The following is a 12,967-nucleotide window of genomic DNA, read 5'->3' as shown; positions in this document are numbered from 1 at the left end:
AGACAGAACTCCACTGAGATGTTTTATCATCACATTCAACAAGTACCAAATTCTTCAACCTCCCCCCAAATTGAGAAGTTAAATGAGCCAAAAATAGGGTAGTACAAGAAGGATATGGAAAATAATTTCGAATACTATAAAGGATTAAGTTTTTTAAAAATCTATGTGAAAGGTTAAAAACAACAAATTTCACAAACTAGTCCCCAAGGGACACACCAAAAGAGCCTAGATCCAGGTGACCTAAATCACCATTCATAATTCAGTGAGAAAGTCAGGACTGGGAAGTGGGTGGTCAGCCAACATAATGCATAGGGGAAAAACCTCAGTAGTCAGAATGTACTAGTAACATTTCCTTAAAAAAAAAAAAAAAAAAAAAAAAAAAAAAAAAACTTTTCCTAAGAAAAAAGAGGTTTGTTTCTCTTTCCCAGCCACCAGCTGTTCCCCACTTGGATCTGACAATAATAATGGCCTGCCTCTTCCCTAATCCAGTTCATGAAGGCATGTGATGAGGGCAACACATTCTGTTCCCTTCCCTTCCTCCCCACCCTGGAATGAAGCACCCCCAAGCCAAGGCCTACTACACTCCACAAATAAGACAGCAGGTGTTACAGCAAAGCAAGAGAGCAGCTGCATTCAGAGGAAATCCAATCTCTAATTATCATACTTCCCAAAGACTATACAGTCAGCTAAACTGCCACATTTTCGGGAGTACCACTTTCTGAAATGTGACACTTGGATACTACTCCCTAAAATATGACACTGGAATACAGAAGGCATGGCTCAGTAATAAAAATCATTTGGGAATTAACAAATGAGACTTTTGCAAAGTTAACCAATGATTCCAATTTCTTACTTGAGAGGTTTACACATGTCAAATGAACTTCCCCTCCTCATAAAATGGGCAATGAGGGACACTTGGATGGCTCAGTTGGTTGGGCATCCGACTTCAGCTCAGGTCATGACCTCACGGTCCGTGAGTTTGAGCCCCACATCAGGCTTTGTGCTGACAGCTCAGAACCTGGAGCCTGTTTCAGATTCTGTGTCTCCCTCTCTCTCTCTGCCCCTCCCCGGCTCATGCTCTGTCTCTCTCAAAAATAAATAAACATTAAAAAAAAATATTTTTTAAAGGGGGGCAATGAATTCAACTGATGATGATATAACAAAGATCATTTGAAAAATAATTATCAGAAGGGATATTTAACATACTAACAAAAATGCTAATAATGGTGGAAAAAAAATTTTTTAAATGATTGTAGGCAGGGGGAAGGCAGGGGTTTTCCACAAAGGGCATTCTGGTATGGTGGCTACATGCCATGAGACTGGTTTAAGTTGCAGAGTGTATGTTTTTATTGGAACTCATGAAATGGTTCGCTTGAGATCTGTGTATTTCATAGCATATGAATTTATGGCAAACAAAAAAAAGAACTATAAACACAGACTGAACTCTAGCTAACGATATATAAATTGAAGTGTTTAGAGGAAGTGTACTGATATCTGCAAATTATTTTGAAATACATTTTAAAAAGATGAATTGAGAGGTGGATGGATAATTACATGACAACAAATACAGTAAAATTACAGAATCTGTGAGGCAAGAATATGAATGTTCTCTGTGAAACTTTTTAACTTTTCTTACAGGTTTGAAATTTCTAATAAAATGTTGACAAAAAATTGCTAAATGGACCCTGGGTTCTGGGATTCTGTTATTGGTTTTTGATTTATGTTCCGACCAATGCAATGCCAAGAAAGAATGAACATGAAAAACAATTAAGCATAGAGTAAAAATGCAGAGCTCTTTTAAAAAAATAAACACCACAAAACTGTATCACATTGTTCATTAAAGAGACAACTTTTGGGGTGTCTGGGTGGCTCAGCTGGTTGAGTGTCGACTCTGGATTTTGGCTCAGGTCATGATCTCATGGTTCCTGAGACAGAGCCCCCTGTGCTGACAGCGCAGAGCCTGCTTGGGATTCTCTCTCACCCTCTCTGTCCCTCCCCCAGTCACACGCATGCTCACTCGTGCTCTCTCTCTCTCTCAAAATGAATAAACTTAAAAAAAAAAAGGTCAACTTTTGACTTATTTTAGTTATCAAAGATACTCTGTTTGATGATTTTGTGGTTAACTGCGGTTGCCGAACTGATAACATGAAAAGCACCAGAGATCTCTTTTTTCCACATGAAATTCAATTTTGACATCTAGTAGCTTTCTTTTCAGACCTAGACCAAACTAGGAACAGAACAAATATGAGTATGGTAAGAGTGACGGGGATGGGGAAATGGAGGGCTGGCAGACAGACTGCATAGCAAGTAGGGACACAACTACAAAAATGTACGAATCTAAATCACACTTATCAAAATCACATCAGCACAAACAGTTTTAGGGATTTCAAAGTCATAACTAAACTCCATCTTGACCATAACAGCAGGGCAATGGTACAGTGAGTGTTTTCCTTCCATGGCTAGCCATTCCATCATCTTTCACTTTTCTCTTCCTCATGTTCCATCTAACCCATTTAGCAAAATTTGGGCTCTACCATCAAAATCTATCCCAAATCCGATCATTTCCCACTACCTCCACCTCTTCTTGAATTACTATCATAGCCTCTAACTGCTTCGGTATTCTCAATACAAAAGCCACAGCAGTTCTGTTGAAATTTAACTCAGACCATGTTTCTCCTCTGCCTGGAACCTTCCAAAGGCTCCCATCTCATTCAGAGTAAAAGTCAAGAGTCCTTTACAATAGCCTACGAGGCCCTATATGATCTGGCCCCTCTCCCTCCTCCCTCTTGGCTCACTCTGCGCCAGCCACACAGACCTTTCTGCTGTTCCTCAAAACGTGCCAAACCATCTTTCTACCTCAGGGCCTTTGAAATCTCTCTTTCCTCTGCCTGGAATGCTCTTCCCAGAGAGATCCACACAACTCTTTCCTCCACCTGTTTCAGGTCTTTCCTCAAACGACATCATCTCTGGGAGGCAGTCTCCAATCAATTTATTTAAAATTCTACTCTACCCCACCCCCTACTCTATTCCCTATCTGTCTTCCCTCCTATATTTTTCTCTAATAACATTTACCATGTAACATACTATATGTTCTGCTTTTTTATACTATTTATTGTTTGTCACCTCTCACGAGAAGGAAAGCCCCATAGAGCAGGTATTTGTGCCCCTTTATCACTTCTATATATCCCTGGTTCCTAAAGCACCTGTCAGAGTGAGCACTCAATAAATATTTGTTGATTAAATAAATGGATTCTCCTCCCAAGCACGTATTACCTGGTAGTGGTGGTCTTCCCCTCCATCTTTTGACTATTCCAAATTTTCACTGTGCCATCATTTGAACACGTTGCAAAAAGGGAATGTTCATCAGAGACTCTAATTCGATTTACAGCAGATTTGTGTTCATGAAGATGTGCAACTAGCAGCCCTTTAGGACGCCACCCTAAGGAAAAGCAAAGGAGTATGTCTTGAACTATAGTTTACAAATACTATACTTCTCTCACCTCCCAGCTACAGTCACCAACAACCAGCATGAAACCAATCATAAGAACTAAACAAAGGGTTCCAAGAGCTAGCCAATACAGAGTGGCCTACTAGGCCACGACAGATACTTTTATCTACTGAGTAAGACATCCAAGATAGCAATGAAGTGTTGCTCAAAGAGCCTGAGAGTGACTGTACCTGGGGCCCTTCTCTAGTATCTGAAAAGGAACAATAATCACTCACTACCTGGGAAAACCCTGACTACTTGCTCAACAGGCAGAGATAATGGCTACCCTAATTTACAGAAATTGGGTGCTAGGGAGGCAACCTGGTTCTTATAGTCTCAAAGACCCAGACCCATCATAATATAATGTGTGGCCTTGAGGTACTTATTTAAACTATCTGAGCTTCAATTTCCTCAAATGTAAAATGAGGGAATTATTACTGAACCCAAAGGATGGATATGGACAAACGAGATGTATAAAGTATCTAATATTGTGTCCCACATCCACAGTAAACACCCAAATGTTGATGTCTTCTCTACTTGCAATCACTTATTGTATGATATCAACATGTTAGTATAAATAGTATTATTAATTATAGCCCATGGACTTTCCAGTACTTTATGACATCTATGCACATGTTTTATTATGTATATTTTTGTGTATGATTTGTTTCTTCTAATAAATTATAGATTTGTTGAGGCCAGAGACCATGTCATATCCATTCTGAATCATTCACTGTATCTAGCATAGGTTCTTGCATATAAACAAATGTCTTCAATGTTTGAAGAGTAAACTTTTATATTTAGTTTAACATTTAATATTTAATATTAATCAATTTTAAAATAAAACAGAAAGCTATACTAAAGATCATCCTGTATTGGGGGGTGCCTGGGTGGCTCAGGTGGTTGAGCATCCAACTCTTGATTTTGGCTCAGGTCATGATCCTAAAGTTGTGGGATTGAGCCCCATGTCGGGGTCTGTGCTGAGCATGGAGTCTGCTTAAGATTCTCTCTCTCTCTCGCTCTCGCTCTCGCTCTCACTCTCTCATTGTCTCCCTCTCTCTGCCCCTGCCCCTCTCCCCCGCTTGCAGTCGCTCTCCTCTAAAAAGAAAATAATAATAATAAAAGTAAATAAATAAAAGATCATCCTGTTTTGGGATTCAGCACAGTGCCTAATTAAGTAATACCAGTATCATTTTAGGATAAAATTATTTCTTTTTTACAAGAAAACAAAAATGAAAGCAAGACTCCTGCCAAACATGGCTAATTCTAAGATAAAAAAAATATGTTTACCCTTGGACCTCTAGCTCACATGTGTGGGAAGAACAACTGAATGTGACTTTTAAGGAGGATATGCTAGATTTGAAAGTGATCGAAAACACTTTGCCGTGAAGTCTAGATAATCTACCAGGCTAGACTGAACATTTCCCTCTAGAGAAAATCAATTTCACACAACCACTCAAGTGTGGGAAGAAAAAAATCAAAAGTCCAACAGTCATTCCACATTTTTTGAACCTCAAAACTTGATACCTTTTCTGTGATTTTCTGAAGAAAAGGTATAGTTCCACATAAGTATAAAATGCTACTTATAAAGACATTCTGTTGTCAAATAAGTAGACAGTTTGTGGTTAAGTTTTTTTGTTTTTAAAGCAGAGCTGGTATGTAACACTGAACTATATTACAGAAACAACTTAAACATTCCAGCACATTTTGCTAAAATTCATGTGACCTGAGAGGCCACTTAACCACTTAATATTTTAATCTTTAAGTCATTTATGTCTAGGGGTGCCTGTTGGCTCATTTGGCTGAGCATCCCACTCTTGAATTCACCTCAGGTCAAGATCTCACAGTTCGTGGGATCAACCCCTGTGCAGGACTCCGCACTGACAGCACGTGGGGCTCTGTGCCACATCTGGGATTCTCTCTCCTCTCTCTCTTCCCCTCCCCACCCTCTCAAAATAAATAAACATTAAAAAAATCATTTGTCTCTACCAGCATTCTCCCCAGAGTACACAATGGGAAGCACATGGGAATTCACATGATTTTTAAATCTCTAAGCATAAACACACTATGCATTTCTTCTCAGAGTTTTCAAGTTAAATTTTTATTATTAAAATCTGTATACAGAAACTCACTAAAAATGTTTTTAAAATCTACAAATCTAGTATCAAAAACTAGCTCTAGCTCTACATGTATACAGGGAAAGTCTGTTAACATAGCTGAGCCACATTTTCATCTGAAGTATTTCTTAAATCTTCTCAAAATATAGTAGCGTTTCCCCCAAATCTTAATGTTGATAATCACTTAGTGCTGGAGTTATAACTGATTTTGTCTGCTTTTTAGAAGTACCCATTACTTTCCAAATGTTTTACTTTTCTAAAAGAAAATAGATGTCAGACCCTTCAGAAATAAAAACTGGAGCTTACCCCAGGAAGCCTGACATCCTATGAAAAAGTGGCATGACACTAAGTAGGCAGGTAAAACCTAGCACTATAAATGGGGAAAATGGATCACAGGCTGGAAACACTACATGGCCTAAATAAGACACTGCGAGTTGCCCTGACAGCTAAGAAGATCCAAACTCCACAAATGACTTAAAATTTCTCATTTAATGCTTCTTCCTCTAGGCTTTCAAGTGACAGTTTTGTTCTTTCTTCCTGGTAATTAATTATCAGCACCCTGCATTAGACTCTAGGCTCCAGCACCCGGGCTAGAATACAACTACCCAGCAGCGGCACTCTTACCAGGTGGTGGTGGTTTGCTCTCCCATTCAGCATTTTCCATCATCTGCTTAGCTATCCTCTCGGCGTTACACTGCTCCCGCTTTTGCTGTATGAGCTGCTGAAGTTCCGTTTTACACGTTGTGATCCGGATCTGGTAGGTAGACGGTAAAATTGTACTACTTAAAACCTGTATTGTTGGTTTTCTATTTTGGACATTTGTCACTTCTGGAAGCTGCAAAACAGAATTATAAGTATGTATGTTATAAAGCAAGGTATACTCGATGATAAAAATGTACTGATGTTCTCTTTTCATTATATCAGCTTTTTTCCTTATTAACGTGCCAATTTTTAAATCCGTTTAAATATAATGACATTTGTTCAGTGAAAATCTCATTAAAATAAAGTTTAACCACAAGTATTACACTTCCAAACTTCTACATTATTAAAAAAAACTATCAGTATAGCAATAACATTAAACAAAAATCCACAGAATTTAAGTGAATAAAAATAGAATTTATCAGTTGGTTCAGTTAGTATTTTTCACTTAAAACATATTGGCTTAAGGAAGAGTTACCTTACATTACAAATATACTTAAAATACATAAAAATTGTAACATTTCTCACAGATGGCAAACTAGGGACTTTTCTTCCAGAGATGTTTTTGCTATTTTACAGATATGTTATAGTAAAGAAAGAATAAAAGATTTAAAAGGTTCACTGCAACCTAATTATAATTACAGTCCATAATGATGTCTTCAACCCACAATTTCAGATCACTTTATTGGGGAGCACTCTACAGCAAGGCCCTTTTTGATGCTTTCAATTACTAGACTTCCCCTTGGCTATAAAATTAAAGATAAACCTGTCTTAGAAAGAAACATATCCTTAACTAGAGAGAACAAACTGAGGGTTGATGGAGGGAGATGGGTGGGAAATGGGCTAGATGGGTGATGGGCATTAAGGAGGGCACGTGTGATGAGCACTGGTGTTGTATGTAAGTGATGAATCACTAAATTCAACTCCTGAAACCAATATTATACTATATGTTAACTAAGTTAAATTTAAATATAATTTGAAGAAAAAAAAAGAAAGAAGAAACACGTCCTCCCTTAAAGGACAACTCACTATATTGATTTTCCCAGTATAGTACACAGCCTTTAAACAACCAAAGCAGTAGAAAGGGACTGAAAAACACAAGGATTACTGCCTAGATGATAGTACCTGTGGAGAAGTAGACAAAGGGACACAAATGCCAGCAGAGGACTCAGAACGAGGAGGCTTCCCAGTCTGAATCACTTCCTGGTCACTCCCTTTAGGTAGGGCCTGTGGCATGTTCGGTGGTTCCAGTGACCCAAACATACTTTTCCATTCTTCATTTACATTTGAGTCTTGTTTTACGTGTTTTCTAGCTACAAAAACAGGTTCAGAATAGTCAGTCTAAAGGAAACCTCTAAAACCAATATGCACTTTTATTTATTTTTTTGGTTAGGGAGGGATAGCAATGGACTTCACATCCTATTTGTTCTTTATGATCTCCAATTTATTTATATTTATAGATCAATTCGTTAACCCTCACTTTATCTCTAGGGCAGATGGAACAGATGCACTTTCAGTGGCATTAATAATTAGACCTAATTGTTTCCTAGTTTCCTAAGGTGGGCTCAATTTCAAATAACCACTTTATCTCGAGAACCAACAAGAAAAACAACTTTCTCAAATGTCACCAACCACACTGATATGACCTACTCCCAGTATCCGTTACTTGGGAAACAAACAAAATGTAAAAGTCAATTGCTATATAGTTACCTCCAGACTAAAGAGATGAGAAAATCTTTTTAAAACATCTTTCTCCAATTACAAAAAGTACATTCGGTAACACAAAATTCTAGTATTAATTACAAAATATAGAATGAGTTGCCCCTATAACTTTGTAAATCTCATACACTGTATCATTTATGATATACTACCATATCATTTTGCAAAAATTAAGTAGTACAGGGGCACCTGGGTGGCTCAGTCGGTTAAGCGTCCAACTTCAGCTCAGGTCATGATCTCACCATCCGTGAGTTCAAACCCCACATTAGGCTCTGTGCTGACGGCTCAGAGCCTGGAGTCTGCCTCGGATTCTGCGTCTCCCTCTCTCTCTGACCCTCCCCTGTTCATGCTCTGTCTCGGTCTCAAAAATAAATAAACATTAAAAAAAAACTTTTTTTTTTTTTATAAAAAAAAATTAAAAAAATAAAGTAGTACAAAGTAATATAAAGTTTTTTACAATCTGCTTTTTCCTCTCAACCGAATACACTGAATGTTTATTTAACCATTCCCCTATTAATGGTCACTTCAATTATTTCCTTTTTTTAAACTGAGAACACTCTTCTACATATTTCTTCACATGCCTGTCAGTTTTCTTGGGGGAAATTTTCAGAATTGACTATAGTGACTCAAAGAGTAAGAACGTTGCTTTCTAAAAAGAACATGTTCAATTTATAATCTCATCAACAGTGTATGAAAATGCCTATTTCCCTACAACCTTGCTAACAACAGGTATCATGAGTGTTTTGCTAATCACATAGGCAGAAAATGGCATCTCATTGTTTTGCCTTTATCTACCTTTTCAAACATGCATTTCTATTCTTCTATCAGTTCTAAGTTCAAATCCTTCAATGTTTTTCTTTTGGGGTGCTTGTGTTTTTCTTATAATCTGTATGAGTGCTTTACTTATGGATGTAAACCACTGATAATGAAGTTCCAAATACTTTACCCCAAGTTTGACAATTAGAGGTTTATTTTTAAATACAATTCAGCTGCCTTTAAAATCTGATACTGGAAAAGAGTGGTTTTTAAATGCATGTACTTGGAAATAAGTACATCTCCAAAAAGGGTTAAAGGAAGAATACACAAGATCTTAAAAACCTCATACAATGAATGTCAACATCCTTGTCACAGAGCTGACAGTTCTAAATCTAGAGACTTGAAACGATTAAGTCTTCTCTGGTCTCTACTCTTTTGTTATTTCATTGTTAATAACAAGACTGTCCTTTTCAATTCACTGGGCATTACCCACTAACACTAGATAATTATCTCGTTTTAACATTGATTACTGACTTGGGTTGGTGTTTAAAGGATTAAAAAATCAGGATTCCATCTTCAATCATGTAAATCCACAAAGGCAACATTATTCTATTATTATTAACAATAGGGCTTTGGAGTCCAGCTTTGGTTTGAATCTTGATTCTGACACAGAAAGCCATAATTGTGACAGGTTACATAAGCTCTTAACTGTTAATTCAATTCTCCACTTTTCCTCCCCTAAATATGCCTGTTACGCAATGGAGTCACATACAGTACTTGAAAGTTCTATATCTGGAAAATGTGACTTATTTTACTTCTAATTAGCTACAACTAATATGCCTTATGAAATAAGTCTTATGAAGTAATAACACACTAAACACATACACATATATAAATGTACCAACCTCGCTTGTCATCAGGTTCCTGTTTGGTTTTAACAAGATCAACTTGTCTCCCAGTTATGCCTAATGCCCCTAGGTCAATTACACCTTTCTGACTACTATCATGAAGATGGCTCTGGTCTACTATATTGGCCTTTGCTTTGTTAGATTTCATCATGAAGTCTTTCAGTGCCAAGAGTTTGTCTTCCTCTTCCTCTGTCATTCCCTAAAATCAAATAAAACATATGTTACAGAGATTATTTCCAAAAGTAATAACAGGCCTTGGAATGACTGAAGGGTCAAACCACTAATTTAAAATTTTAAGAGTCAAAATGGTAAAATGAAGCAAAGACAAGAGAAAAAGAAAGTATCAATATAGAAAAACATCTCTACTCTGATCATCCAGAACACTCTCTATTATAGCACTTTCCATTTTGTATCATAATTTATATCTTAGTTTTCTTTCTAAATGGGAGCATTCAAGTATAACTCACCTTTGAAATCTCCAAGGAACTTAATACAGTGCCTGGTATCTAGTACATGTTTAATATGTAACTTTGAATAAACATTTACTATCTAAACAAAAATTCTGGAAACACAATATTAAGCAAGAGAAAGTCTATATGCTTCACCCTTATCCTAGATGTGTTGAGAATATTAAATGAGACACTACGTGTGAAGGCCCTCTATGGTATATAAAACATTCTATACACCTCAGAAATGGATACATGCTGGCTGACCTGCAAATGCAAGCAACACACCCTAGGGAAATAGTATAATTAAAGTCAGACTGCCTACGTACATTCAAGCTCCATTACTTACTGTATGTGTAACCTTGGGCAAGTTACCCAATTTCTCTAAACGTCTACTGATTCCAGAAAATGAAGATAATGAAGTAATTATTAGCACCCATCTTACAATTTGGGGGGAGGGGCTACTTTGAAATTGTAGTTAAGTTATTCTACTCAAGGCACTTAGAATACTTGAAACTGACAGCCAATTAATACTAAATATTTAATTTCAATAATTCAATGTGAAATATTCTGATAAACAAAATAGTTCTGCATTTTTTTCTTTACTTTCAAACCATCCACAGAATCCTCTATAATGTTTTTATAATGCCAATGGAAAAAAAAATTAATAAAATAGCAATTCCCCTCAGGCTTTAATTAGAATCCTACTGGAGCTTAAAAGAATATTCACAACCCACAGTCACAATAGGACACAAACAAACCCTAGAAAATTAGAAAGCTAAGAAAAAATAAAATGAAATTGCATTAAAGTATAATAATCATAGAGGGATCTCTAACTGAATTTTTTCCAACACTGGCCTGAAATTCTTCATTTATTTTTACTTCTCCTCCTAAAATTTGCGTAGCGTAGACAATTTCATAGCTGTAGTAAGAGTTCTATTCTTTCTGTTAGACTACATCTTAGTTCACAAGAGAGAGGTCTCAGTTCTAGCCCACAAAAGAAGGGTCATCATAAGAACCATAAAAAGGGATGAAGTATTAACATATGCCATATAACATGGAGCAATCTTGAAAATATTTTGCTAAATGAAAGTAACCAGATACAAACGTGCCACATATTGTATATATTCCATTTACAGGAAATATCCAAAATAGACAAATTCCTAGAAACAGGAAGTAGATTTAGTGGTTGCAAGGGGCTGGAGAGAGAAGTAAATGGGGAATAATTGCTAATGGGCATGGGGTTTCTTTCCAGGATGATGAAAATGTAAATTATTTTCTGTGCGAATTTTCTCAATTAAAAAAAGCTAGAAATGCACCATGGGGAAAACAAAGTTGTTTTTTAAAACAGTAATACAATCATATTACAGTTTCTAGACTCCCATATGACACACACCAAATCAGAGCACTGCAAACAATCATCCCTAAACAGGAAGGATTTAGATTAAACTCTCAAGAATTAGGAGTAATTTCAAGACAAGATTATAAGTCAGGATTTTTCTTTCAGTATTTGGTACAAATACCTAAAGGACATTATAAGAAAGGAAAACTGAGGGACAAATCATTTATGAATCTAAATGCAAAAATACTCAATGTATCAGCAAACAAAATCCAGACTATAAAAAATTTTTACAGAATATTTATATTACTTTATATTACCTATATATTATATATTTACACTTATGTGTTTTTATAATAAAAATCTACTTAATACATTAAAAACAGAAAATTGGAACAGACCAACTACTAGAAATAAAATTGAATCGGTAATCAAAACACTCCCAACAAACAAAAGTCTAGGACCAGATTGGCTTCACAGATGAATTCTACCAAACAGTTAAAGAAGAGTTAATACCTATTCTTCTCAAACTATTCCAAAAAACCAGAAGAGAAAGGAAAACTTTCACATTGAGTCTATGGGGCCATTAATGTCCTGATACCAAAACCAAACAAAGACACCACAAAAAAAGAAAACTACAGACCAAAATCTCTGACATAGATACAGTATTTCTCAACAAACATGAGCAAACTGATTTCAACAATACATTTAAAAAAACCATCCACCACAATCAAGGGACATTTATTCCAGGGATGCAATGGTGGTTCAAGATTTGCAAATCTTGGAGAATTAACAAAATGAAGAATAAAAAATTATATGATCAATAAACACAGAAAAAGCATTTGATACAACGTCCATTCATGATAAAAAACTCTCAACAAAATGGTTTAGAGAGAACATACCTCAATATAATAAAGGCCTTATATGAAAAACCCACAGGTAACATCATACTCAATGGTGAAAAACTGAGAGCTTTTCTGCTAAGATCCACTAAGACAGAGATGTCCACTCATACCACTTTTATTCACCATAATAATGAAAGTCTGAGCTGCAGCAATTGGACATGAAAAAGAAATAAAAGGCATCCAAATTGGTAAGGAATAAGTAAAACTGTCACTATTTGCAAATGATATCATACTATATTAAAAAAAACCCTAATGACTCCACCAAAACACTATTAGTACTGATAAATGAGCTCAGTAAGTTGCAGAATACAAAATAAACACACAGAAATCTGTTGCATTTCTATACACTAATAATAGAGCAGCAGAAAAAGAACTTAAGAAAACAAATTCCATTTACAATGGACCAGAAAGAATAAAAAAAATGCCTAGGCATAAACTGAAGCAAGGAGATGAAAAACTTGTATTCTGAAAACTATACATTGATGAATTAAATGGGAAATTCAATTTAATCAAAACCCAATTCAATTAAAGAAAATGACACAAATGGGAAGACATACTGTGTTCATGAATTGAAAGGATTAATATTGTTAA

General features: G+C 36.0%; 1 protein-coding gene across 3 annotated transcripts in view; it reads right to left on the bottom strand.

Annotated features, from left to right (window-relative positions):
* PIK3R4 (phosphoinositide-3-kinase regulatory subunit 4) overlaps positions 1-12,967 on the bottom strand; it is a 74,560-nt gene that overhangs the window by 23,976 nt on the left and 37,617 nt on the right. For all 3 annotated transcript variants that reach the window (XM_003992127.5, XM_045037597.1, XR_006585503.1), the window contains 4 exons: positions 9,684-9,885; positions 7,429-7,616; positions 6,229-6,439; positions 3,274-3,439 (listed from right to left, as the gene is read on the bottom strand). In XM_003992127.5, coding sequence (XP_003992176.2) covers positions 3,274-3,439; positions 6,229-6,439; positions 7,429-7,616; positions 9,684-9,885 — 767 coding nt within the window. The remainder of the gene's footprint in view (positions 1-3,273; positions 3,440-6,228; positions 6,440-7,428; positions 7,617-9,683; positions 9,886-12,967) is intronic.

The sequence above is a fragment of the Felis catus genome, chromosome C2 (assembly GCF_018350175.1).
Source record: "Felis catus isolate Fca126 chromosome C2, F.catus_Fca126_mat1.0, whole genome shotgun sequence".
NCBI classification, from domain to species: Eukaryota; Metazoa; Chordata; class Mammalia; order Carnivora; family Felidae; genus Felis; species Felis catus.
The sequence above is the reverse complement of the archived record's forward strand: the minus strand, read 5'-3'. Positions and strand labels throughout refer to the sequence as shown.